This window comes from Schistocerca americana, chromosome 3 (genome assembly GCF_021461395.2).
Source record: "Schistocerca americana isolate TAMUIC-IGC-003095 chromosome 3, iqSchAmer2.1, whole genome shotgun sequence".
In the NCBI taxonomy this organism is placed as follows: domain Eukaryota; kingdom Metazoa; phylum Arthropoda; class Insecta; order Orthoptera; family Acrididae; genus Schistocerca; species Schistocerca americana.
Window position 1 is genome coordinate 740455224 of NC_060121.1, and position 24707 is coordinate 740479930.

Here is a 24707-nt window from a genome sequence, read left to right on the forward strand (position 1 = left end):
TACGAAAATACTTCGAGTACAACTTCATAGATACATATGTAGATGGACAGTTTCCTCGCCTTGAAAATTCGTTCCCGCATTATTGAAGCGAAGGAAGAAGGAAGACTTGCCAGCAGGAATGAGAGAGGTGGGAGATTAATTGAGTTTTGCAATAAGTTTTAGATAGTAATAGCAAATACTGTATTTAAGAATGAGAAGAAGATGAGATATATTTGGAAAAGCAGTAACTTCAAATCCAACTACAAAAAAACAGAAATACACATCTGGTTAGACGACGAAATTTCACAAAATTTTAGTGCTATTAAAACCAGAAAGTCTGCCATTATGAAATTTGATATTTTGTCTTAAACTGATATACTGGTCCCGCGGCTATGTACAAAATGTGAAATATGGGTTGACTCTTATAGAGAAGTTAGCACTAAGCAGCCACTTTCGACAATGCTATTTATTTGTGTAAATAGCGCTATTTAAAACAATAAATAGCATTGTAAAAAGTGCCTGTTCCTTTTGTCTCATCTGCAAGAGTTAACTTGTATCATGGAATTTAACGTAAAGTACTGTTCAAAGATGTTTGAGATGAAGTGGAGGTTTTAAAAAAATGTACTGGAACACGTCGGAAACACAGACCTTCAATATATATCAACCATACACTGAAGATGTAACCAGCAAGTGGGCGGAAAATTCACGAAACTAAGCATAGGTTTCGATATAGACGGCTGCTTAGAGCCGCTGCAACATGAACCCCAGACACCCTTAGTAATCAATAAATGAACAAGAAATATGTTTTTGTTGTGATTTTTGGGGTTCACGGCCTCTCAATGGTAATGTTATCAGCGCCAAGAAGAAATACATATCGAAGTAAATCTGAACCCAATTGCATTTTAAAACAAGTAATTGGTGAAAAGTAAACTGTTGTGAAAGTAACCCATTTTTTAAATTCCATTTTTTAGGTTTGATGATTTGCGCCGGCCGGTGTGGTTGAGCGGTTCTAGGCCCTTCAGTCTGGAACCGCGCGACCGCTACGGTCGCAGGTTCGAATCCTGCCTCGGGCATGGATGTGTGTGATGTCCTTAGGTTAGTTAGGTTTACGTAGTTCTAAGTCCTAGGGGACTGATGACCTCAGATGTTAAGTCCCATCGTGCTCACAGCCATTTGAACCATCTCTTGATGATTTGCGTCTGACACTTTCCGGATAAGTAATGAATACTGGAAAAAGACTTTAGTTTTCCTTTATCTTTTTGAACTATAAATAACTGTTTATGAACCGAAAAGATCGCTGCAAATGTGCTCAGTTTTATGCATGGCTGTGTAGTTTAGGTCCCTCTTACATTCTAGCACACACTGTCTTGAGCTTTGACGCGAACTCGGGTGCTGCTGAACGTTACCGCATCGGAAATGTAGAAACTTCATCAGCGCTTTCCTTTAGGACAGACACGCCTGTATACTGAAATTAGTTTGTAGATACCTCCCTACGACTTTCAATCTGTTCGTAATGGAGTCGTAAATAATAAAAGGCCTTTCGGCAGAATTCATCACGTTTCTACCACTCCCGCTTATTGTTTGCGGCAAGTGAACAGAAAACGTCAGCATTACCACACTTCAGGCGTTCATCATTGAACACCAAACTTATTATTCAGCGTCTCTACTGTATTATTAAGCAGCTGTTCTAAAAGTTCCGAGAAGTTGAATCAACATCATTTCTCAAACATAAAGGAACAATTTTTTTAATAAAATCTATTAATCGTACTGAGCATTAGAAGCGTGTAATGCGAGAGGCGTTTCACTTTTTCAATAATGCATCAACAACATTTGGTTATCTCAGTACGGATAAATTGCTATCAAATTATCATTCACGTAGAGCAAAAATATGTTTTCCTTAGGAATATAATATTTTCCATACGCACTTACGCTTACTGTAACACCTGGAATGTTTTTTTTTCTGTTGATGGTTTTTCCTCTCGTTGCTAGCAGCATTGTATGTACGAAATATGCATGAGGAAAACTGTTTTTAATTCAAAATTTTATCGTAAATGTGTAATTTGTAATGTCAGTAAATAAAATAGCACAAATGACGGAACTAATGCGGCGAAAATACTTTTTTTCAATTTTTATAAAAAGATGGACGTAAATCCATCTTTAAACTCAAAAGAAGAAAAGGAATAGGTAGCCTTAAAGTAAAATCGAAGGGCAATAAGTCCATATCGCGTAAGACTTTGTAATAAGTTTAATCTGTCCTCACCGACGATCATAATATGAAATACTTCACTAGGAGTAAAGGAAATTCTCATGCATTCATACCATTAATTTTACACTAACACAAAAAAATCACAACACCAAAATGTTATTAATGTTGAATAATGAAATTTTGGGAATACATTTGTTTAGGTAACACATGTAAATGATTAACATTGCAAGATCACAGGTTAATGCAAGCACCAGGTAAGTCATTGCAAATGTGAAATTCTGGTACATTAATAACCGGTGTAACGGGCAGACTGTAGAATGCAAGCGTGCAAGCATGCATGCATTGTTTTGTGCAGGTATCAGACGCTAATTTTTCGGGACTGAGTTCCACGCCTGTTGCACTTGGTCTGTCATTGCAGCATGAAGATGAATCTAGGATTGCCGTCCGATGATGTCCCATACGTGATTGATTGAAGACAGATCTGGTGATCGAGCAGCCAAGGAAACAGGTAGACACTCTGCACTTCATGTTGGGTTACAACAGTGGTATGTGAGCGCATGTCACCCTGACGTAAAACACGCCCTGGAATGCTGTTAATGAATGGTAGCACAACAGGTCGAATCACCAGACTGGCGTGCAAATTTGCGACAGCGTGCGTGGGATAACTAAGACAGTGCTCCTGCTGTCTTACGAAGTCGCTCCTCATACCATAGCCCCAGCTACATGTCCAGCGTGTCCAGCACGCACACAGGTTGGTTGCAGACCCTCAACTGGCTTCTTCTAGCCAATACACAGCCATTAAGGGTATTGAGGCAGAACCAGCTTTCACCAGACAAACCTCCATTCTGACCTCCAATGAGGTCTTGCTTGACACCACTGAAGTCACAATTGGCGGTAATTTGGGGTCAGTGGAATAGAAATGGTGATGCTTTGGGGTCAGTAGAGCGCACGCTGCAAGGTGTCTGGATTGGATGGTTCAAATGGCTCTGAGCGCTATGGGACTTAAAGTCTAAGGTCATCAGTCACCTAGAACTTAGAACTACTTAAACCTAACTAATATAAGGACATCACACACCTCCATGACCGAGACAGGATTCGAACCTGCGACCGTAGCGGTCATGCGGTTCCAGACTGTAGCTCCAAGAACCGCTCGGCCACTCCGGCCGCCAGTCTGGATTGCAGCTGCCCTTAAAATAATGTATTTGTCACCGATGTGTCACTCTGGTGCCAACTGCTGCTCAGAATGTTATGCCAGAGCCACTCGCCAAATACAATGGTCTTCCCTCTCGGCTGTTTCACGTGGACGTCCCAAGTCCGTTTTTCTTGCTACTGTATATTCTCGTGACCATGGCTGCCAACAGTCATGTACAGTGATTACATTCCTGTCAAGTCATTCGGCAGAATCGCAGAAGGAACCCCCAGCTCCTCCTAGCCTTATTAAACGACCTCTTTCATGCTAAGAGAGATGTTGATAATACGTGTATGTAGCGTAAAGGCTTTCTTGACTAACACCATCACACTACGTCCAACCTCAGAGGTAACTAACGCTAGAAACGTTAGAGCATGTGATCAAAGGAAACCTGAATTTCATCGCCATGGTGGCGCTATTAGCACCGATCTTATGCGACTGGTGCGAAATTTGAGGACACATCATTTTTCAGATGAAGAAACACGCCTACCAACTTTCCTTTATAATGAAAAACTGCTGCTTGGTGCTGAGATTTTTTCCGTTCGTGTATTTTGTCTTAACATGAAATACCTGGGTTCTATTTAGACCAAATATTACTTAACTCTCCAGTCCTGCTACAGTATGCAGAATCGTTAACACAATTACAACAGTGGAAAACCTTCACCGTATGTAAATTTGCCAACACAGTCTCTGGCACTGCACGGCGTGTATATTGTTTTTGTAATGTTCTTTCCAACGCGACCGACATATACATTAAGTGAACAAAATCATCCGGACACATTAGAATGCAATAAGCTGGACAGCTGGCAGTATCTCCGAAACCACGAGTGATTTCTTACAACCACCCACGGCAATGCTCGACAGTCGCTGTCCATCACATCACGAAGGTCTGTCTTGGCTTAGATGCTTTTTTTTCCCTCGCATTTACACATCACATTCGAATAACTAACATTCGGGCAGTTTTTGAAGGTGAAAATACTCCTGGCGAATCTGTTAATAAGGTGATATCCAATGTCTACGTTCTGAGTCACACAGCTCTCCTGAGCTTGCTATTTTGCGATTGCTGCTTCCCTCCTGACATCACAATAATCTCGCCTCCTTTGACACTGGCAGATCCAATATCGTGACATCTGGTCGTCAATTCCGCGCTTTACAGAAGTATTTCCGTATACTTTTCATCTAATAATATGTGTAGCACCATTGTCGGGTACTAGCGACGCTTCGCGGTGAAACTGCTGCCTCCCGTTTAGTGAGTGGTAGGTAAATGTACAGTACCTTGTCGATGGAGCTATAACTTTGAAGGCATTCAGCACAAGCTTATCGAATAACAGGGAAGATTTATTATACTTCGCTATACATAACTGCCTCGTAAAGTAAGTGTTTCGCACCCACCATTCATACACATCCTATTCTTGTTAATTCATTGCAGAGATCAAAGTCGATTGGGGACGATGATTGGGACAAGTTGATGACATCATCTATTGAGGATCTATTGAGTACTGATTACCGCAAAGCAACTACAGTCAGGAAAGCAGGTAACCGGTATAAAATTTGCGACGTCGAGTCTTACGATCTTCTTGTGTCTGATGAACATGATTCTGCTGCGGCGAACTCAAAACCCTCCCTCAAATGATGCTGCCAAGCAACGACTAAACGTTTTAATTTCATACTATTGCCTGTGGAGATAGACTGCACGGAAACGACACAGTACGCAAAATGGAAATGTCTTAAAAAGACCACTAATGGAACAGATGTTGGGTGATAACGGAGCACACAATGCGGGATAAGAAAATTTACAGGTACAGAGGAAAACGACTGTAGAAAGTGTAATGTGGTGTCCAGCCTGTAATGAGACCTACTTTGAAATTCCTCCAAAGTAATGGTCAGGGTATTCGACTGCTCAGACATTTAAGAAGGAAGATTTAATTTTTTTGGTAATGAAACATTGATTTTGAGTTGTATTAATTTTCAGTTCAGTACTCCTTTCATTATACGTTATTCCATAGAAAATACAATGTGGTCAGAAACAGAGTGAAAAGTTTGTAATGGCATTGCAGGGTAGGTTGTACTGAGAAACAAGAGTTAAGAAAAGATTCGGTATGTTATGCCGTTTCCGAGTTAATTAACATTGAAGTCAGCCAATCAGGACGTTGCGCACGCAAATTCAATTGGACCACCAGATTCAATTTTTGTCAGTTGTTCTCATAACGCACGAGACTGCGCAGCCTTTGGCAAGAGTTCGATCTATACTGCCGTCTCATGTCCAGTTTTTGTATCGCCCTCTTGCTCGGTTTTAGGAAACCAAACGAAGAACACGGTTGGTGACCGTCTGTGGTGGGCCGCTTGGATTCCCGCAAGGAACGACTTGATTGGCTATCTTAAATGCTAACTAACTCGGAAACGGCGCAATGTACTGAATTTCTTCTTAACAATTATTTCTCAGCACAACCTTTCCTTAAACGGACTCAAAAACTTCAGAGAATGTTTCTGACCACTCTGTATATAGCGATACCCAATTAATTAACGTACACTTTTATACATTCTGAGAACAAAGCTGTATTCAGCTCTTGTCAGTTTTCTTATCTTGTCTCCTGGCCTTTGTCATCTTGCTCCATACTATTAGCTTGTAAAAATTGGGAAATAGTTCATTATATTCAAAAATTATGAAACTAGGTAGTATAGAAAGCTATTCTGTTAACACACGAGACAGAAATAAAGGTTACAAAATGAATTAATTAAAAGTTCTTGAACATTATCGTCAACTCGTCCAATTTCCTCTACTACTCTGCAAAACGATAAAACGATGCTTTCTGTCAGGACGTTCGAAACTTTATTTCCATTACGTGCTGTAAAGCGTCAGCCATCCTTGGACTCGCCCTTCGCTCGTCGTAACAGTCAAGCCAGGCTAAACTTTAACCTGTTTAGGAGAATTGTGGAAATACTGGCCCATCATCTCCAGCATGAACAAAATATTGCCTTCGCCCACTATCACAATGGTGAATACAGTACACAGGTGCACACAGATGATAGGTCAAATCCCAAGAACTGAAACCAAAATAGCTATGAACAACTTTTTTAAGTAATAAAAATGCTGAGATTCGTGTCCATATAAAAGTCATTATTTCAGTTTCAAAAACAGCAGTTTGTAATCGTGAGCAAAAATATTTGTTAGACAAAATGCAAAATGACAGTAGTAATGTATCAACAAAAATATGTTTTACCTACATTTCATTCAACTTCATTCAATATTTCGCAAAATAATTAGTCCGAAAATTAATGTCTTAGGTAATCTTAGTGGCTAATTATTTTGCAACCACACTTCATTTACAGTTTGTTCGTAACTTAGTTGTTTCAAACTATTGTCTTCAGTACTGAGTGAAACCACAACGCTGAGCATATCTCACATGCAAGTACGATCCATGTTTGATATATGACGTTTTTCTACTACCTGTTTAACGTTGTATGGGATGCATGAAATGAGGTACGGAAGGAATCGATTTTGCGATACCTAACTCATTTCAAACTGCAAGAATTACGTTAACTGTCCTTGAACACTCTTAGCGGTTTTACCGCCTTTCGCCCGTGGTAGGGAATGTCATACGATAATCTACACTTAGCGGCTGATGTTATAACCAAACTGGCCACTCGGATGACGACATCGTCACTATACAGCGCCCGAACCTTAGCAGTTGCCCGGAAGACATCATTTATGCCCCAGCAAGAATGGTAACTTACCTATTGCTAACAGTCCTTCAGCCCCTGCGTAGATCTTCGCTGTTGACATCACAAACTTGCCAACAGCTCTGCCAACGTCCCTCACTGTTGCAAATGTCTTTCCCCACAGCTCACAGTGGAACTTTGGCCCTCTGTCACGAGCGGGTACCATTCAAAGTACTCCTTGTGCTACGATATTAACGGGCGACCATAGCCAGCGTATGAACAAGATTACAGACCCGCAACCTGTCATTTGCTAGAGTACCATTGTAAATGTGACACGAGGAAGCACAAGGTTTGAGAGGTGAATGTTAACAAAATACATATCAACCGTTGACTGAGAAACTTTGTCAAAAAGGCCAGCACAAATTAACTGCGTCTATGTCTTTTATGGTTATAAGAGGGAACAGCATCACAATATTAAAACTAACCAGAGGACAGCACCTAATCGTCACCACCGACCACCGAAGTCAACCAGATTTATGGTATATGCAAGGCTCGACCAGAAATGAAAGCAAAAGCTCCAGATGGCCAAGTCGTTTAGAAAAAAAAAGTATCATCTTTCGCGGGCCACGTGTGGAGCATGAGCCTTCTTATGTTAGCACAGTTTCCAGGCCGCGCTTGGCGAAGAACAGCAATTACTACACTACAAATAAGCCGACGTGATGCTCAGTGTATTATATTTACTACTAATCTCATAAAAGGCAAGAAAAGGAAAGGAAAAGGAAAAGTGGCGGATGAGTACGCGGCAAACTATAGGAATGCCGTCACTACTGCATGAGAATCTGATAAACGTACAACAAACTTACACAAAAAAATTTTGACTGATTTAATTAAGAACATTTTTTTCCTGTTAACTGATCTCTGGAAGGAAAAACAAAAGCACAACTATACGATGAAATTTTTCAAGATGAAGAAGAGATATTCTGAATAAAACCGTCTAGATCGTGTATTAAAATTTCTTTATGGTAAGGTTACGGCTGCTACCGTCATTAGATATCAGAAGTATCAGGATTAAAAGAAGTTTCTGTGTCAGTGCTACAAACCATATGCATACTGCCGTCATCAGACATCAAGAAGCGTAGAACATTTAAAAGGAGGTTTTGTGTGAGCACTAAAAGCTATACACAATGATTAGGCATAGTTTTTAGTACTAACACAGAATCTTCTTTTACAAGTTCTAAAGTATTTGCTATCTGATGATGGCAGCAGCCGAAACGTCGTAATAAATAAAGAAAGAAATTTAATACGCTACCTATACGATTTAATTTACAAAATATTCTCAGTTACTGTGGACTCCTATAGGAAATTTTTTCCCTGTATAAATACGAAGAAGAAAGGCCATCATGAAGTATTAAAATGATTTCTCCAGCCCCCCCCCCCCCCCCCCCTTTCCACAAATGCAGTCGCTAGCGCAACCTTGCAATGTCTATTTCTATGGTCTTGTTAGAAATTTGATTTCATCGAGAGAAGAAAAGAAATCACATCCCGAGAATATTGCATCAGAATACATCTCACTGCCAATATTTGGTTAAATGATGCATCACGCGTGGCATGCTGCTACACTGCACGATGTAAATAACTTGTTATGAATGTAAACCAGATTCGTTTTTCTGTGGAAACTTTAAAACCACCGTGTAATTGTAAAAATTCGGAGCGTACAACTTGTGCAAGATGACAAGAAAACTACGGCTTCTCTTGTTTTTATGATGAATTTCACCCTAGCTTGTGTAAATCAACTCTACAATAATAAATGTGAAAGATACCAAGAAAATTAAAGTTTCTCTTGTTTTATGATGAATATCACCCTAGCTCCTGTAAATCGTTATCTTTAAAATATCAAAAAAAATTAATTTTATTTACGACGTCCTTGTGTATGCTCTACAATGCTTTCCAGAAAATTTACTTGCGGTCTGAAATTTTCGATTCTCTTTCCTTTCCTGACTTTTACGAAAATGTTAATAAATACAGTGTTCAGAGTGAGTTAGAAGGAGGGGTGTTAGCATGAGTTTATTCTAAACGAGGAGTGGGCATACGAGTCCTATACCGAATGGTTTTTTTGAGATACAGTACATTTAACGTACATTGTTTGTTTCTTTCTGTGTTGGATGGTTCAGATGGCTCTGAGCACTATGGGACTCAACTGCTGTGGTCATCAGTCCCCTAGAACTTAGAACTACTTAAACCTAACTAACCTAAGGACAGCACACACATCCATGCCCGAGGCAGGATTCGAACCTGCGACCGCAGCAGTCGCACGGTTCCTGACTGCGCGCCTAGAACCGCGAGACCACCGCGGCCGGCCTCTTTTTGTGTTATTCAAACATTATCATTTTTATAACGTAGCACCGTTGTGCAGAGAAAGTCGAGACGAACAATTTGGTACCGAACAAAAAAAAATGGTTCAAATGGCTCTGAGCACTATGGGACTTAACTTCTGAGGTCATCAGTCCCCTAGAACTTAAAACTACTTAATTCTAACTAACCTAAGGACATCACACACATCCATGCCCGAGGCAGGATTCGAACCTGCGACCGTAACGGTCGCGCGGTTCGAGAGTGTAGCGCCTAGAACCGATCGGCTACCCCGACCGGTAACACCGAAAATTTATGGTCTATCATGTCGTGAAACTACCTGAAAATGGCTTACAAAACCATCCCAAGCTAGAGAAAATGCGTGTTGCGCGAGATTTTCAATAATCGCAGAAACTATAAGTCCTAGAGAGAAAACGAATAGGATGTACGAAATTTAATGTACTTAAATTTTCTACTGCGACACGTTTTCACCGGAGGCTTTCGGTTTTCGAGTTATTCAAGAAAAACCTACAAAAATGAAACATAATGTTTCCTATTACGGAAACCATTCGGAAGTTTTGTTCAGAATCATTAATACTGTTATCTTCCCACCTCTGAAAGCATGTAGTTTTCCCCCTAACTCATTCTGTACTGAGAATCTTTTTGCTTATTTGCAACGTAAGTGACGTAAAACTTGAAAACAAACTTGACTCCACGACTCTTCGATTACCGTTCAGTGCTCTTTTCATTGCACCAAACGCTGCCCAGTAACTTTTTTTGTGTGACGTCAGTCTCGCTCTACAGTTTTTACCGTGCACGGAAACTCTCTGTAGAAGGTAACGCAAAGGGATCGTGCTTCACCCGATCCGCGCCAACGCTGCTGTGTTGTTCTATATGAAAATGTTCAAATGTGTGTGAAATCTTATGGGACTTTACTGCTAAGGTCATCAGTCCCTAAGCTTACACACTACTTAACCTAAATTATCCTAAGGACAAACACGCACACCGATGCCCGAGGGAGTTCTCGAACCTCCGATGGGACCAGCCACACAGTCCATGACTATTCTATACGATTGGCCATCTGGAGCTTCCACCTCTGTAACTTTTGCTTATAGTCAGACGTCCGCCCCTGGTAGCTGAGTGGAGGTTGGCCTTTGGCTGTGCTGCGGTGAGGACGCGCTGTTTGTGTTCCTGCCGCGGAGCGAGCGCTTGTGTTGTTTACATCGTACTCGGCCGTTTCGCGCATGCCGTACTCAGCATATAGATCACCATGGCGCACCAATACAGAAAATCGACGCTCAAATTTACGTTCCGCAACGAATTTGCACGGCCCAAAGCACTCGAAGTCGAACGATTTCTACGAGAAGAAGTTAAAATCCCGGCGACCGACATTCTCGGCATTCACTTGTCCATTGTGAGTAGTATCGTCTATGTCAAGATCATCAACGACGTAACATGTGAACCTATCCTTCGGGACACGAAACAGGGCCTCCGTTTCTGCCATGCTGATGGCAATGTGGGGACTGTACACGTCGATTATTCTGGCATGGGACTTCGCACGATCAGAATTTTCGAACTTCCTTTCGAATTACCGGCGGAGGACGTCGTGACAGCGCTGCGCCCCTACGGCACGGTCCATGATCATATTGCGGAAAAATGGACGCAATTCCAGACATATCCTGTGCTGCATGGAGTCCGCCAGGTCCGAATAGAACTTAAATGACATGTACCTTCATATCTGACTATCGGTGGCTGCCGTGCCATCGTCATCTACGATGGGCAACCAAAGACCTGCTCTGGTTGTGGGAAGGAGGGACACCTTAGATCAGAATTTCTGCAACGTCGAATCACGCAACTGCCGCCGGCTGACGCAGACCCGCCATCGCAGCCGACGCTGCTTCCAGTGACCTATGCAGCAGTCCTCACGACAGCTACCACTTCACCACGACAGCCGACATCCACTGTTGGGTCGCGGCTCCATCCTCCAATACAGGGCGATGACGAAACACCCGTTCCACAAGCTACGGATTCAATTCCGATGCCGCCGCCCCCGTCGACGGATAACAACATACATGACGATAGCATGGCCGTAGACTCGCTTATTGTGCCTACAGTTGCCTTTGTGCCGGAACGTCGGGAATCTTTGCCGTCGTCTGACACAGAAGGACACACCAGGAGGCAACGCTCCCCGAAGCGACGGAAGCGGAGGCGTAGAGTAACTTCCGAACGGGATGCGACGCAGCCTCCAGAGGACGAAGACTCCACCTTCAATGACGACGCTACCACAGAGGCAGCCGCCATTTGCTGCAGTGTGGCACCACCGAACGGAACTGAGGACAAACCGCATATACCTACAGTGGCAACATCGGATGCCGATATGCAGGACAGATGCTGCCCACCACCTTCTGGAGTGCAAGCACCCATGCAGAGTCCTGACGATGCTAGGGAAGCCGATCTTGCTTTGAGTTCACAGACGTGGGCGGATGACCACGACGACGACGGAACCATGCAAGTTACGCCAACAGGGCCCACGCCATTGTCGCCGGCAGGTGAGGTTTGTGGGGATGCGGAGGTGTCAATAGAGTCAGAAGCGCCATAGGCAATTCCAGTCTTAATGGATAACTTAACACCTGCGTTTCGGCATCAAGCTTATCGTATCGCCACGCTTAACCTCAACACGATACGAACGGCAGTGAAGATCCAGTTGCTGCGTGAGATGCTTCGTTCTTCGGATGTTGACATTGCCCTGTTGCAAGAAGTGTATATAGCGGCCCTCCCCGTTTTCTACGGTTATGTGACACATATGTCAGCGGCGGACCGGAATGGCAGCGGTACGGCAATACTAGTGCGCGACGGAATTGCCATCGAAGGAGTGACTTACCTTCCGTCAGGAAGGGGGCTGGCGATCACAGCACTGGGCACGCGCATCATTAACATTTACGCTCCATCAGGAACTGACCAACGCCGCGAACGATCTCTGTTCTACTCGGAGGATATCGCCCCCCTCTTTATCAGCCGCTACGCTCAATATATCTTCGGCGGCGACTTTAACTGTGTGCTCCACCCCAAAGACCAAGTCCCACACTTCTCGACTTGTCAAGAACTTCGGCTCCTGGTTCGTGATCTGCTTCTCACCGACGCGTGGGAAACAGTGCACGGTGACCGTCCCGGGCCGACATACTTTACTAGTCACTCAGCCAGTCGCCTAGACCGCATTTATGTATCACGAGCTCTAGCGCCGGGAGTATTGGACGCCGAACGTTGGCCGCTTGCCTTCTCCGATCATAGCGCTTTCATATGCACACTCAGTGTACAACAGCAGCGGATATGGCGCAGCCGAGGACCCTGGAAGCTGAATGTGGCACATCTTCAAGCCCCGGAATGCCGTCGGATTATCGCCAACACATGGCTGGATTGCGAACGTCGTCTTCCCCGATATCCTTCGACTCTAGCGTGGTGGGTGGACTGTGCAAAACCAGCGTTTCGGCGTGTGCTAACTCAATTCGGTAAAGATATCACAGCTTGGCATCGTCTCACACTGGACTTTTATTACACGATGCTTCGCGAACTCGACAGCCAACCACCATCTCCAAACCGACAAATGGAAAGCCGCCGAATTAAAGGTCAAATATTGTCTCTTACGAGGAAACGTTTGGAGGGGGTCGTCGTGCGACCGCGAGGTCAAGACCGAGCGGAAGGAGAAAACCCGTCTATGCATCACATCGTGCTCGACAGCCGCCGACGCCGACAGCAGCTGATCACGGACCTCGTATTGCCAGGTGGTAGGGTCGTACTGACTCAGGCCGCGGTTACAGAAGCCTTTGCAGATCACTATCGCCGGTTTTACGACGAGGTGAATACAGAGGAAGAGGAAGCGGACGATCACGACATACTGCAGCACCTGTCGCACACCCTCGACAATGCAGCAGCGGCGACGCTGTTAGTTGGAATTACACGGGACGACATCGAGGACGCGCTTAACAAGGGAGCACTCAACAAATCTCCCGGGCCAGACGGACTGCCGCTCGAGTTTTATCGGACTTTCCGCGATCTAATGATGCCCCGATGGATCAGCATGTACCAAGAACTGATGACCCCCGGTTCCCACGTGCCACCTGCATTCGTGGAAAGTCTCCTTATACCGATACACAAGCCTTCCAGAGGTCGGACGGTCGGGGACTACAGGCCCATTACAATGCTCAACTCGGACTATAAAATCTTCGCCCGACTACTCGCCAGCCGCATAAAGAAGGTTCTGCCCCTACTCCTCTCAATGGAGCAAACGACACTGGGCGGAGTGACCAACATGCAAACGGCAACCAGCGAATGCAGGGATTTAATAGCCATCGCCACATGCTGTCGCCTTCGAGCTGCTCTGATCTCCATTGATTTCGACCAAGCCTTTGACAGAGTTCACCACAAGTTCCTTCTGTCCGTTATGGCCCGCATGGGCTTCCCGCCTGACTTTCTCGACATCTTTCAGCGCCTTTTCCGTGGAGCTGCATCCCGTGTACTGGTGAATGGACGGATTGCGGATCCCATTCCGATCCGACGGTCAGTTCGCCAAGGATGCCCACTCTCCATGATCCTTCACGCGATCGCACTCGAACCACTTGTCGGAGGGTTGAAAAACAGGCTCTCGGGAATGTCATTGAGGGATCACACCTTTCACTGCAGGATATATGCTGATGACCTTCTATTACTTGTCCGATCTGGTGACGAGGTACGATCGGGTATACAATGGATCAATCGCTATGGATTGGCAGCGGGAAACCTCATGAATGTGGCCAAGTCGGCAGCGATGCCGATAGGGAGAGGTCTACAGGAGGACGCTTTAGCCCCACTCCCACTAGTTAACAAGATCCGGTTCTTGGGCATAACATTTACACAGGATGTGCGCCGCACGGCTGCCATGAACTATGCACGAGTACTACAGGCCATACGCACAGAAGTTCACCGGAACTTACTTCGACGGATGGACCTCCTACAGCGTGTGGAATACCTCACCCTTCACGTGGCGACTAAGATGATCCACATGGCCCAGGTCCTACCGATATCGACAGCGATGGCACACAGATTGCAAGCAGCGTTTGGATATTACCTTACCGCCGGACACCTATTCAAAATCCGCTACGAAACACTCACCCTCCCTCCGCGTGATGGCGGATTGGGACTTATAAATGTACGAGCGAGAGCTACAGCGTTATGCTTGTGCACAATGATGAAATTGTGGACCCACAAAGATGCTTCCCTTACGGGACATCTGTTAGAGGAATTGCTGCCGGCGTCTCTTCTGGCACCTGTCACGGTTGCGCACATTACACCTTCTCTCTCGCACCTCTCGGCATTTATTCTTGAGTATAGTTACATGCACCCAGACCTTCCCAACACTCGCACTCCCAAGGCGAGAGACGTTTACAGACTGCTGCTAAGGTCCATACCTGGGAATGTGATTGAGAGGAAGAGCCCTACGACCCTATGGCCGGCAGTGTGGAGAGCGGTCCAGAAGCCGTACCTCCCCACGCGGGTACGAGCCGCGTGGTACCAGGTGGTGAACGGGAAGGTTGTAACACGACAAAGGCTGCACGCTATTGGGATGACGGATTCCCCCCTTTGCCCACGTTGTCACCTCGTGGATACTGACGAACACCGCTTAACATGTGGATCGGCGTTAGATGTATGGCTGCTAGTGCAGAAGATCCTCGCCTGCTACCTACGTATCGCGCCTCGCACAATTGAGCCACGGCTCCTCCTTTGTCCGGAGGATACTTATTTCCCACCTGCGAAGACTCACGCTCTCACATGGTTTAAAGGCATGTCCATATACTACCTCTTTCGAGATAATGAGAAGATGGTGCTTGATTACTGGCAATTTCTCCAGGACAGTCATAGCACACTTGAGTGTACACCCCGATATCGACAACTATTTGCGAACTATTTGCGCAGTGTCTTCGACAAACTCCCTCACAGTTGGGGAGTACCGGGCAGAGGATGACCGCCGACGTGGGGCTCCACACGCCGCGAAATGTTGTACCAATTTGGAACATGGAATCTGTACGCAGAGGGGCCATGCACATGGAATGGCGTGCGGGATTTGGTTACATTTTTCTTCCTTTATTATCTATCATCACACTATTAGTTTCAAATTCTTTTTCATAGTTTAGAAGGAACTTTTGTTCTGTTGTTGCTACGGCTGTAATTTTCTAATTTTGTTTGTCGTAACTGAAAGACGCCTTTTGTCCATATATATATATATATATATATATATATATATATATATATATATATATATATAAAGGTTGGCAGCGAAAATAATTTCCAATTTAAAAAAAAAAAAAAAACAAAAAAAAAGGAACGAGACGTCCTTGGTTCAGGTCTTACCTTGACTGAAAATTTAAAAAAAAGTAAAATAAAAAGAAAAATAAAAAAATAAAAAAAACAAAAAAGGTGGATAGAGCGCCTGCCATGTAAGCAGGAGATCTTAAAAAAAAAATGGTCAGCGCGACGGAATGCCGCGCAAAGGGGCCTGGGTTCAATTCCCGACTGGGTCGGGGCAAAAAAAAAAAAAAGTTGCGTAACGGTAAGTGTCGTGTACTATTGATGAGAGGTCGCGAGTTCGAATGCATTTACTGCTAAATATTTTGAAAAATTAATTCTGATGCCTGTTTAATTTACCAATCTACTGGAACTTTGAACATAATAAAGACATAAAAAAAAGTGGTCAGCGCGACGGAATGTCATACCTAACGGCCCGGGTTCGATTCCCGGCTGGGTCGGAAATTTTCTCCGCTCAGGGACTGGGTGTTGTGTTGTCCTTATAATCATCAGTTTATACCCATTGACACGCAAGTCACCGAAGTGGCGTCAACTCGAAAGACTTGCACCAGGCGAATGGTCTGCTCGACGGGAGGCCCTAGCCACTCGGCTATATATAAATAGTCAGACGCTGTATATACCACATATATGGACGAAATCGACGATAGCGAGTGGGTGCGGTCCTCTTATAAGATGGTAGGAAGAAAACCGCTAACAGTGACAGGGGACAGGGGAGTCGCGACCTACGGCCGCATCATCAGGTGCAACAACGGTTCAAATGGCTCTGAGCACTATGAGACTTAACATCTATGGTCATCAGTCCCCTAGAACTTAGAACTACTTAAACCTAACTAACCTAAGGACAGCACACAACACCCAGCCATCACGAGGCAGAGAAAATCCCTGACCCCGCCGGGAATCGAACCCGGGAACCCGGGCGTGGGAAGCGAGACCACTACCGCACGACCACGAGATGCGGGCGCAACAACGGTAAAAGATCATAAGCATACCCGTCGTCCCTATGATCTTCCTAACATCGTGCCTTTCAACTGCCTACATGTTCGGCATGCCAACTAGTCTCTCTTTGTTTTTCATGCGGGCCGCTTTTACTTTGCCCAGCATCGAGTTGCCCAGCGTCACACCGACGCATGCAGATCTCAAGGAATGGAGAAGAGACCTTTCACTGGCCATGGTACTGATGATATCACTGAATAGTAAATTTCAACTAGGAGCGATGAATATGCCTGTTATCTTTTAATGTTGTTGTACATGATGATGAGGCTTTAGGCCGCGAAACCGTATTAAAAAACAACAATTTTACGAGTTGTTAGCGGAAATTTTCCTTACATCATGCCTTTCAACAGCTGCGGATGCCCAGAATTGAATCTCAATGTGGACAAGTGTAATGTGCTGCGAATACATAGAAAGATAGATCCCTTATCATTTAGCTACAATATAGCCAGTCAGCAACTGGAAGCAGTTAATTCCATAAATTATCTGGGAGTGGTTTAAAGTGGAATGATCATATAAAGTGGATCGTCGGTAAAGCAGATGCCAGACTGAGATTCATTGGAAGAATCCTAAGGAAATGCAATCCGAAAACAAAGGAAGTAGGTTACAGTACGCTTGTTCGCCCACTGCTTGAGTACTGCTCAGCAGTGTGGGATCCGTACCACATAGGGTTGATAGAAGAGAGAGAGAAGATCTAACGGAGAGCTGCGCGCTTCGTTACAGGATCATTTAGTAATCGCGGAAGCGTTACGGAGACTGTAGATACACTCCAGTGGAAGACTCTGCAGGAGAGACGCTCAGTAGCTCGGTACGGGCTTTTGTTGAAGTTTCGAGAACATACCTTCACCGAAGAGTCAAGCAGTATATTGCTCCCCCCTATGTATATCTCGCGAAGAGACCATGAGGATAAAATCAGAGCCCACCCAGAAGCATACCGACAATCCTTCTTTCCACGAACAATACGAGACTGGAACAGAAGGGAGAACCGATAGTGGAACTCAAGGTACCCTCCGCCACACACCGTCAGGTGGCTTGTGGAGTATGGATGTAGATGTAGATGTAGAATGTAAAATAGTTTGCTTTAAGGTACTGTTATTTCAAATGCTTTTGCGCGCGCCTCCTTATATTGCTGCGGCGTACACAACCCGCGGTAATATGGCCGCTAGTGCAGAGTGAGTGGCAGAGGGCGTGGCGCCTACCTGTAGAGCATGCGCTCCTGGCGGTCGGCCTCTACGTAGATGCGGTAGTACATGAAGATCATGATGACGCCGGGCACCCAGAAGCTGACGCTGCTCGAGACGACGGCGTACGCCTTGTTGACGGTGAAGGCGCAGCGGTCCGGGTGCCGGCGGCGGAACTCGAGGTGCTCGTCGGTGGTGTACCAGCCCAGGAAGATGGGCACGAACGAGACGAGCGCCGGCGAGCACCACACGACGGCCAGCATGGCGGCGAGCCGCGCCGGCGTCATGATGCGCGGGTAGTCGAGCGGCCGCACGATGGCGTAGTAGCGGTCCACGCTGATGCAGCACAGGTGCAGGATGGACGCCGTCGAGAAGTACACGTCCAGCGAGTTCCACACGTCGCACATGAAGTAGCCGAAGAGCCAGGTGCCGGCCGTCAGCTCGACGCTCGCGTTGAAGCACATGGCGCACAGCGCTACCAGCATGTCGGCCAGCGCCAGCGACACCACGAAGTAGTTGGTGAGCACGCGCAGCTTGCGGTGGCGCATCACGCTCACGATCACCAGCAGGTTGCCGAACAGCGCCGCCACGATGATGAAGCCCATGGCGGACGACTTGAGCGCGATGGCCAGCACCAGCTGCCACCCGCCGCCGCTTCCCTCCGGCTGTCTGCCGTCAGAGGCCGCCGTCACATTCGGCTGCCACGTTTCCGGAGACCCTTCCTCTGACGTCACGGTGGTCGACGTTGCTGGCGTCGTCATCCACATCAACTTATCCATCCCTACAGCTGCCTAACACATCTAAATCTGTCTAAACAGGCAGAATCAGTGCGATGACCTAGTCACTGCAAGTTCAACGATATATATTTGATACTGTTTGGATATGTATTTCACACGAACTCTTAGAACAGGTAACAGCGCAGTAAATCATTTTTCACTCTTTACACCAAAGAGAACTTCATTATCTAACACGAGAGTCACTTCTCAGTTCCATCCGACAGACAAAGCTCCTTCTTCTGTTAACCAACACAATACATTTGGAATTAGTTACTATAGTATAACAACTGAGTCATAGAAACGGTAATACTGATAATTAAAGCTTCTGAATGCCAACTACCTTCCCACTCTTAGTAAATGACCTCCTACTTTAAAACGACATCTAAACGTTCACGTAACAACAACGATACGTAAAAATACCCTGTTGCACCATTTGTATCAAATTCTCTCTAAAAAGTCACATGGCTTGTCGCATTAGCTGACAAGCAGTTGGCGCCGATAGTTCGTATCAAATGGTTTCTTTCGAATCGTCAATGAACTGCATTGTATAACAAAAGTTGGAAGTTCATCCTTTTCCGCTTACCGTTTCCAGATTATCTGAATGGTTCAGATCTTCACGTAAATCGATGAGGCATTTATTTCACAGTAACTCATTAAGTTATCTCAAGATAATGTGACCACGAAGATATCAAAATCTTGGACTCAAACGCTTTAACGCCACAGATCTTCATTTTCGAATACCGCGATGCGTTATCTGTAAAGAAATGACAATATTTATTAGAAATATGGCAATGGAAAATAAAATTACGAAATATCGTTACGCACTATATACTTTGAACACATTTCTCCTTATCTGAAATATATTTAAAGCATTATTTCTTACTATACCAAGAAATATAATATGTGTTTAATAGCTGAGGGAATGGAGTACGTAAAATGTCACGAAAAGACATTTTCTGAGCTTCTGAGCTACACACTGTAGTCTATTTTTGATTACCGATTTCCTCCTGGCGCACAGATCACATTCAGATTTGAATTTAGCGCTACAGAGTTCAGACGGCGTAACCTATTTGGACAAACTCCGCTTTGCAGAATTAGGTACACACCTGACTATGATCTATGCACCAGCTCGAAACTGGTAACCAGAATCAACTGACACTGAATGCTTTTCAGTTCATCAACAGTATTCACGGTTCCCTGTACTCATCTGCGAAATATCAGGTCGTGAGACTTTATCGGATGGTCTTTTCTAACTAAAAAAAAAAACTTATCAACGTACAACTAATAAATGGTGGTGGTTTATAAAAGACAAATGCGCTTGACTTAAGATTCGGATATTTGTACCGAAGGACTTCGATTTACGTCATCTGATTTGAAGTTTATGGTTTTCTGCTTATGAATTCCCACAAAGTGAATCATATTCCAAGGCATGAAATCTCAACAGTAATATTTTTGGTCATTGTGACATAATTATAATCAGAAAAGAATACGAACATCATTTCTAGCGCATAGCCTCATTTCTGGAGCCTTAGAAAATACAACTAGAATCGAACTTAAACTGAACATCACCGAATTAAAAGTCACGAAATGCGTTTAGGAATCGGAAGTAGCTACAAGAAATTTAATGAAGAAGGAAATGAATTTCTCTGCAACAGTTGCAGGAATTGTCGTCGCAGCAGTGTCCTACATATCGCAGTCTCAGCCCTTACGAATCATTTTCGAAATATCTTTTGTGTCCTTTAGCTGAAATTTGAGATTCAATTTGGTTATCCGAAATTTTATCAAAGCCTTGTATCACTTATAATGTCGACTTTGTACAGTGTCAAATGAAGTGTTTATGCAGAAATAGTATTACTTATGACTGGTCAAAACCTCCGTTAAAGAGAGAAGAGTATAACAAAATTTCTGAAGTGATTCATACTGAACGCATTCATACCGCAAGTAGGACTTTGACTTTACATGCCGAAGATAACATTCGAGAGGTGTAGGTTCTGACTCATCGAATGTCATAAACATTTACGAATTATTGTTTTCTGTTGTTACAATATTTTCGATTCTTATAGCATTGACGTGTAGGGACCGATTCAATATCTGCTGTACATAAATCAGTAATACATAAACTCTTTGACAGGTGTCGCTTAACTACCCAGATAGTTGTTTCTGACAAGTAGCGTATTAGCTGTACATATCACAATTATGTCATATCACAGAATGTTTCATTATCAAAGCCTCTTATGATAAAATTCTTCAGAGTATGGCTGGCGCAATAACAAAGAAATAACCCTAATTTGATGTTGTGGCTACATGAGGTAGACGTATAATCATAAATTACGTCGTATAATATTTGGACTGCTAAAGGCCGTATTCCCGATTAAAATTCTGAATTGATACCATTGAATTTCTTCCACTTTACGATCTACTCATTATTAGGAGGCACAGTCATTTAATTCAACGTTAATTTTCTGACTCTGAATTCCTTAACATCAGCTTTTAATTCGTACAGCTGTGGATAATCAACAGTGTCTGTTCTTTCAGACATGCCTATAAGTGTTACAAACCCACTTGGGCAAACGACAGTAATATTACTGGTCTCGACCCCATGCTGCGTCATCCTCCATGTTGCGGGAATCCAAGCAATGTTGAAAACATTAGGTGACGAAATTAGTAGAAAGTGTGATATATGGAAGTTTGAATATGTCCTGGAAGTGTGCACAGATTAGACGAAGTGGTTAAGACAACCGCTCGCTTAAGCAGGAAACCCGGGTTTGAATCCCGGTCCACCATAAGTTTTCATGTGTCACTGTTAGTTTGTAGATCGGTACCTAATACAGATGATGAATTAATCTCGAAGTATTTCTTGCTGCTACGGATCTTCAAAGCTGTATGTTCTTTCAGTCATGTATGTAAGTGAAAACAGACATGTAGGTAACTGATAACCATTTCGCCATTTAATGTTTTTTTAACGTCCCGTAGGACAGTATTGCACTGTAGAACCTATATCTATTGTCATGTGATTCATCATATCCTTACAAAATAACTTACATTGCATTCGTAACACATGTTAAGAGGATCATATTCATCATCTGACCGTACATATAAAAATGTCAGCAAAGAAATACGGATAGAGCTGAGCCGGTTTTGTAAATTGAACTGTTGTTGACTGGATGTATGACATACCATGTAAATGGCGTTGACGTGACGATCCCTTTATGGTTAAATGATGAATATAATAATCTATAGCGTAAAGCATACTTATTTACAAAGAGCAACACTGAAACACTTCGGAGTATTTGAAATAAAAACATTGTCTAAAATGAAATAAACAATACCGTTAAACCGCAAAAGAAAAATCTCTCCAGTGTTACAAGCGTTACAAGCCAGCATATTAGTGAAGCAAAGTATTTTACGATCACTGGCAACCGACATATTAAACAAAAAATATATTCCTATTCAAAAACATTGTTTGTTAAGGCTTTTCACTTTAAAACCAAGACGTTTAGGGAAGACACGTTCGCATCATCAGGAAAATGACTTGGTGTGGTTCAAATGGCTCTGAGCACAATGGGACGTAACTTCTGAGGTCATCAGTCCCCAAGAACTTAGTATTACTTAAACCTAACTAACGTACGGACATCACATACATCCATTCCCGAGGCAGGATTCGAACCTGCGACCGTAGCGGTCGCGTGGTTCCAGACTGTACCGCCTAGAACAGCTCGGCCATCCCGGCCGGCATACTTGGTATCAATAATCCGCATCAGTAAAGGGCAGGTTAAAGATGTCTGAAATCTTTCTGATGGTAAAATACGTTGTTGCCTCGAGAAGCTATCTACAAAAGTGTAGAAATTAAAAACGCTACAGGAAGCATAACAACCGAGAGCGACTGCTTTTAAATTTTTATGTATACCACCAAAAAGATGTTAATATCTGTATTATGCTGCGCTAGTTCCGACAGATTTATGTCACCAACTGCAGATTTTGAAAGTTTCAAGTTTCTTGTACCACTGATCCATGATTATGAAATATGTTTGCGCTATGAATGAAAGTGGGCCTCATTCTCATCACGGCATCATAGAGCCAACAACGTTACTGGGTATGGAGTCCCATTTAAGTTGTAATGTGGGCTGGAGGATGTGGCGTATGTTGAGTTCTCTTGTTTCCCCAGCGATAGTTAAATATATGCCTAGTGGTCCACGTAATTTTAAACTTTCAAACTCTGACAGCTGATGACATAAAATTGTGGAAACTATTTGTTGAGTAATACATATTTTAACACATTTTTGGTGCTACACTTTAAAAAAAACTTGATTATCAAAGCTATGCACTACGGGCTAAATAAGATTTCGATTTATCAGTATGAATTGCGTCTACAAATTGATGAGACGAAACGTTTTTTGTCCGTTGTAATCACGACTGCGCAGCTTCGTTAGTGGGTGAATGTGGAGAGGACAGGTATTTGGTGTACGTGAGGGCCCTGACAACCGCAGACTTGCGAGTTGTAGATATACGACGGTTATCGGAAAATTTAGGATACAAGGCACGTAGCTTTAGCATGGAATGTCCGTTGAAGAAGTTGGTACCACTGCCGTGTAGCGGGAAGCCAGCGGAAGGAATGAGCATTTCCAACAATCAGTAGCTCGTCGATTAGTGTTATGGTGACTGTTAGAAATGAGTGTTCACATTCCGGATTCCACCACGTGCGAAGTGCTCGCTGTTATTTGGTACCTAAATGCTAAGGGCATGAACGTGCTGCGATTAATCGCGAAATTTTTTCAATTTATGGAGGGGAGGTAATTTCGAGGGGACATGTGACAAAATGGATACGGGAATTCAATTTTGGAAGAACGGAAATTCAAGATGAAGACAGAAGCGGAAGGCCGTCTATTGAGACTGACGATGTGGTGCAGGAGATTGAAGATCATCTTCTCTCTCATAAACGTTCGACAATTGACCACCCGCATGCATTTTGTCCAATCATTTGACGAACTATTGTTCATGGAAACGTAACTGATCGACTACACTATCGCAAGTTGGGTGTGCGATGGGTGCCCAAGATGCTTACCGAAGCACACAAAATGATCCAGTCAGTGCCGCTAGAGAATTTCTTGACCGTTTTGAGACTGAATGACGAGGCTTTCCTCAACTCTATAACCACAGGATGTAAAACTTCGGCTAATCACCATACTCCAGAGACAATCAATGCAGTGGCACCACACTCATTCGTCTTCAGTCAAAAAGTTAAAACTAACAGCGAGGAAAATCATGATGTCAGTGTTTTGGAACAGAGAAGGGATTCTGCTCGTTTACTCTTTGGAAAGTGGTGAAACAATAAATGCTGCAAGATATGACTTCTCAGAGCCAACCACACAAAAAAAAAAAAAAAAAAAAAAAAAAAAAAAAAAAAAAAAAAACCGTGGTGTTCTGTTTTCATCATGGCAACGCGCGTCCTCACACGTTCATGCAACACAAGAGAGTTGCTGACTACATGTTGTAGGGATGTATCAAGCCACCCTCTCACAGCCCCAATCTCGCACCTAATGACTGTCATCTGTTAAGTAAAATGAAGGAACACCTTCGTGGAAAACACTTTTCCGGACTCAACGAGGTGAAAATCAAAGTGAAGAACTGGCTGAAAAAGGCGGTTGGAGACATTTAAGGCCGCAGAAATAAAAAAAAACTCGTTCCACATATAACAAAATGTTTCGAAGCAAATGGTGATTATGTGGAAAAATAATGCAAGAACTATACTAAAATGCACGTAAATTTTGTTAAAATAAATTAATTTTTTGTACTTCAAAAAGTTCTTGTAACCTTACTTTCCGTATTAGTCTCATATGAGTGTCCGCGAGTTCCCCCGACTCACCTTGCCGAGCGACCGCGTGTGCCAAGCCGGGCGCTAGCTCATGGTGCTGCTGCCGCTGCCGCAGGCGCGCGCTCACTGCCGAGTGCCGCTGTTGCGCGGCTTGCAGCCCGCCAGGGGCGAGCCGGTGGCTGCTGCTCATGCGCACCAGGTAGCGCCTAGCAGGTAGGCGGCCGGCCCG

At 44.0% G+C, this 24707-nt stretch overlaps 1 protein-coding gene across 1 annotated transcript in view; it reads right to left on the reverse strand.

The window, feature by feature from the left end:
- The window catches only part of LOC124606355 (octopamine receptor beta-1R-like), a gene marked incomplete at its 5' end in the record, with an annotated part of 405784 nt that extends 382180 nt beyond the window's left edge, over positions 1-23604 (reverse strand). Inside the window, 2 exons of the mRNA XM_047138336.1 lie at positions 17909-18528; positions 23572-23604. Coding sequence (XP_046994292.1) covers positions 17909-18528; positions 23572-23604 — 653 coding nt within the window. The remainder of the gene's footprint in view (positions 1-17908; positions 18529-23571) is intronic.
- Between the last annotated feature and the right edge of the window lie 1103 nt (positions 23605-24707).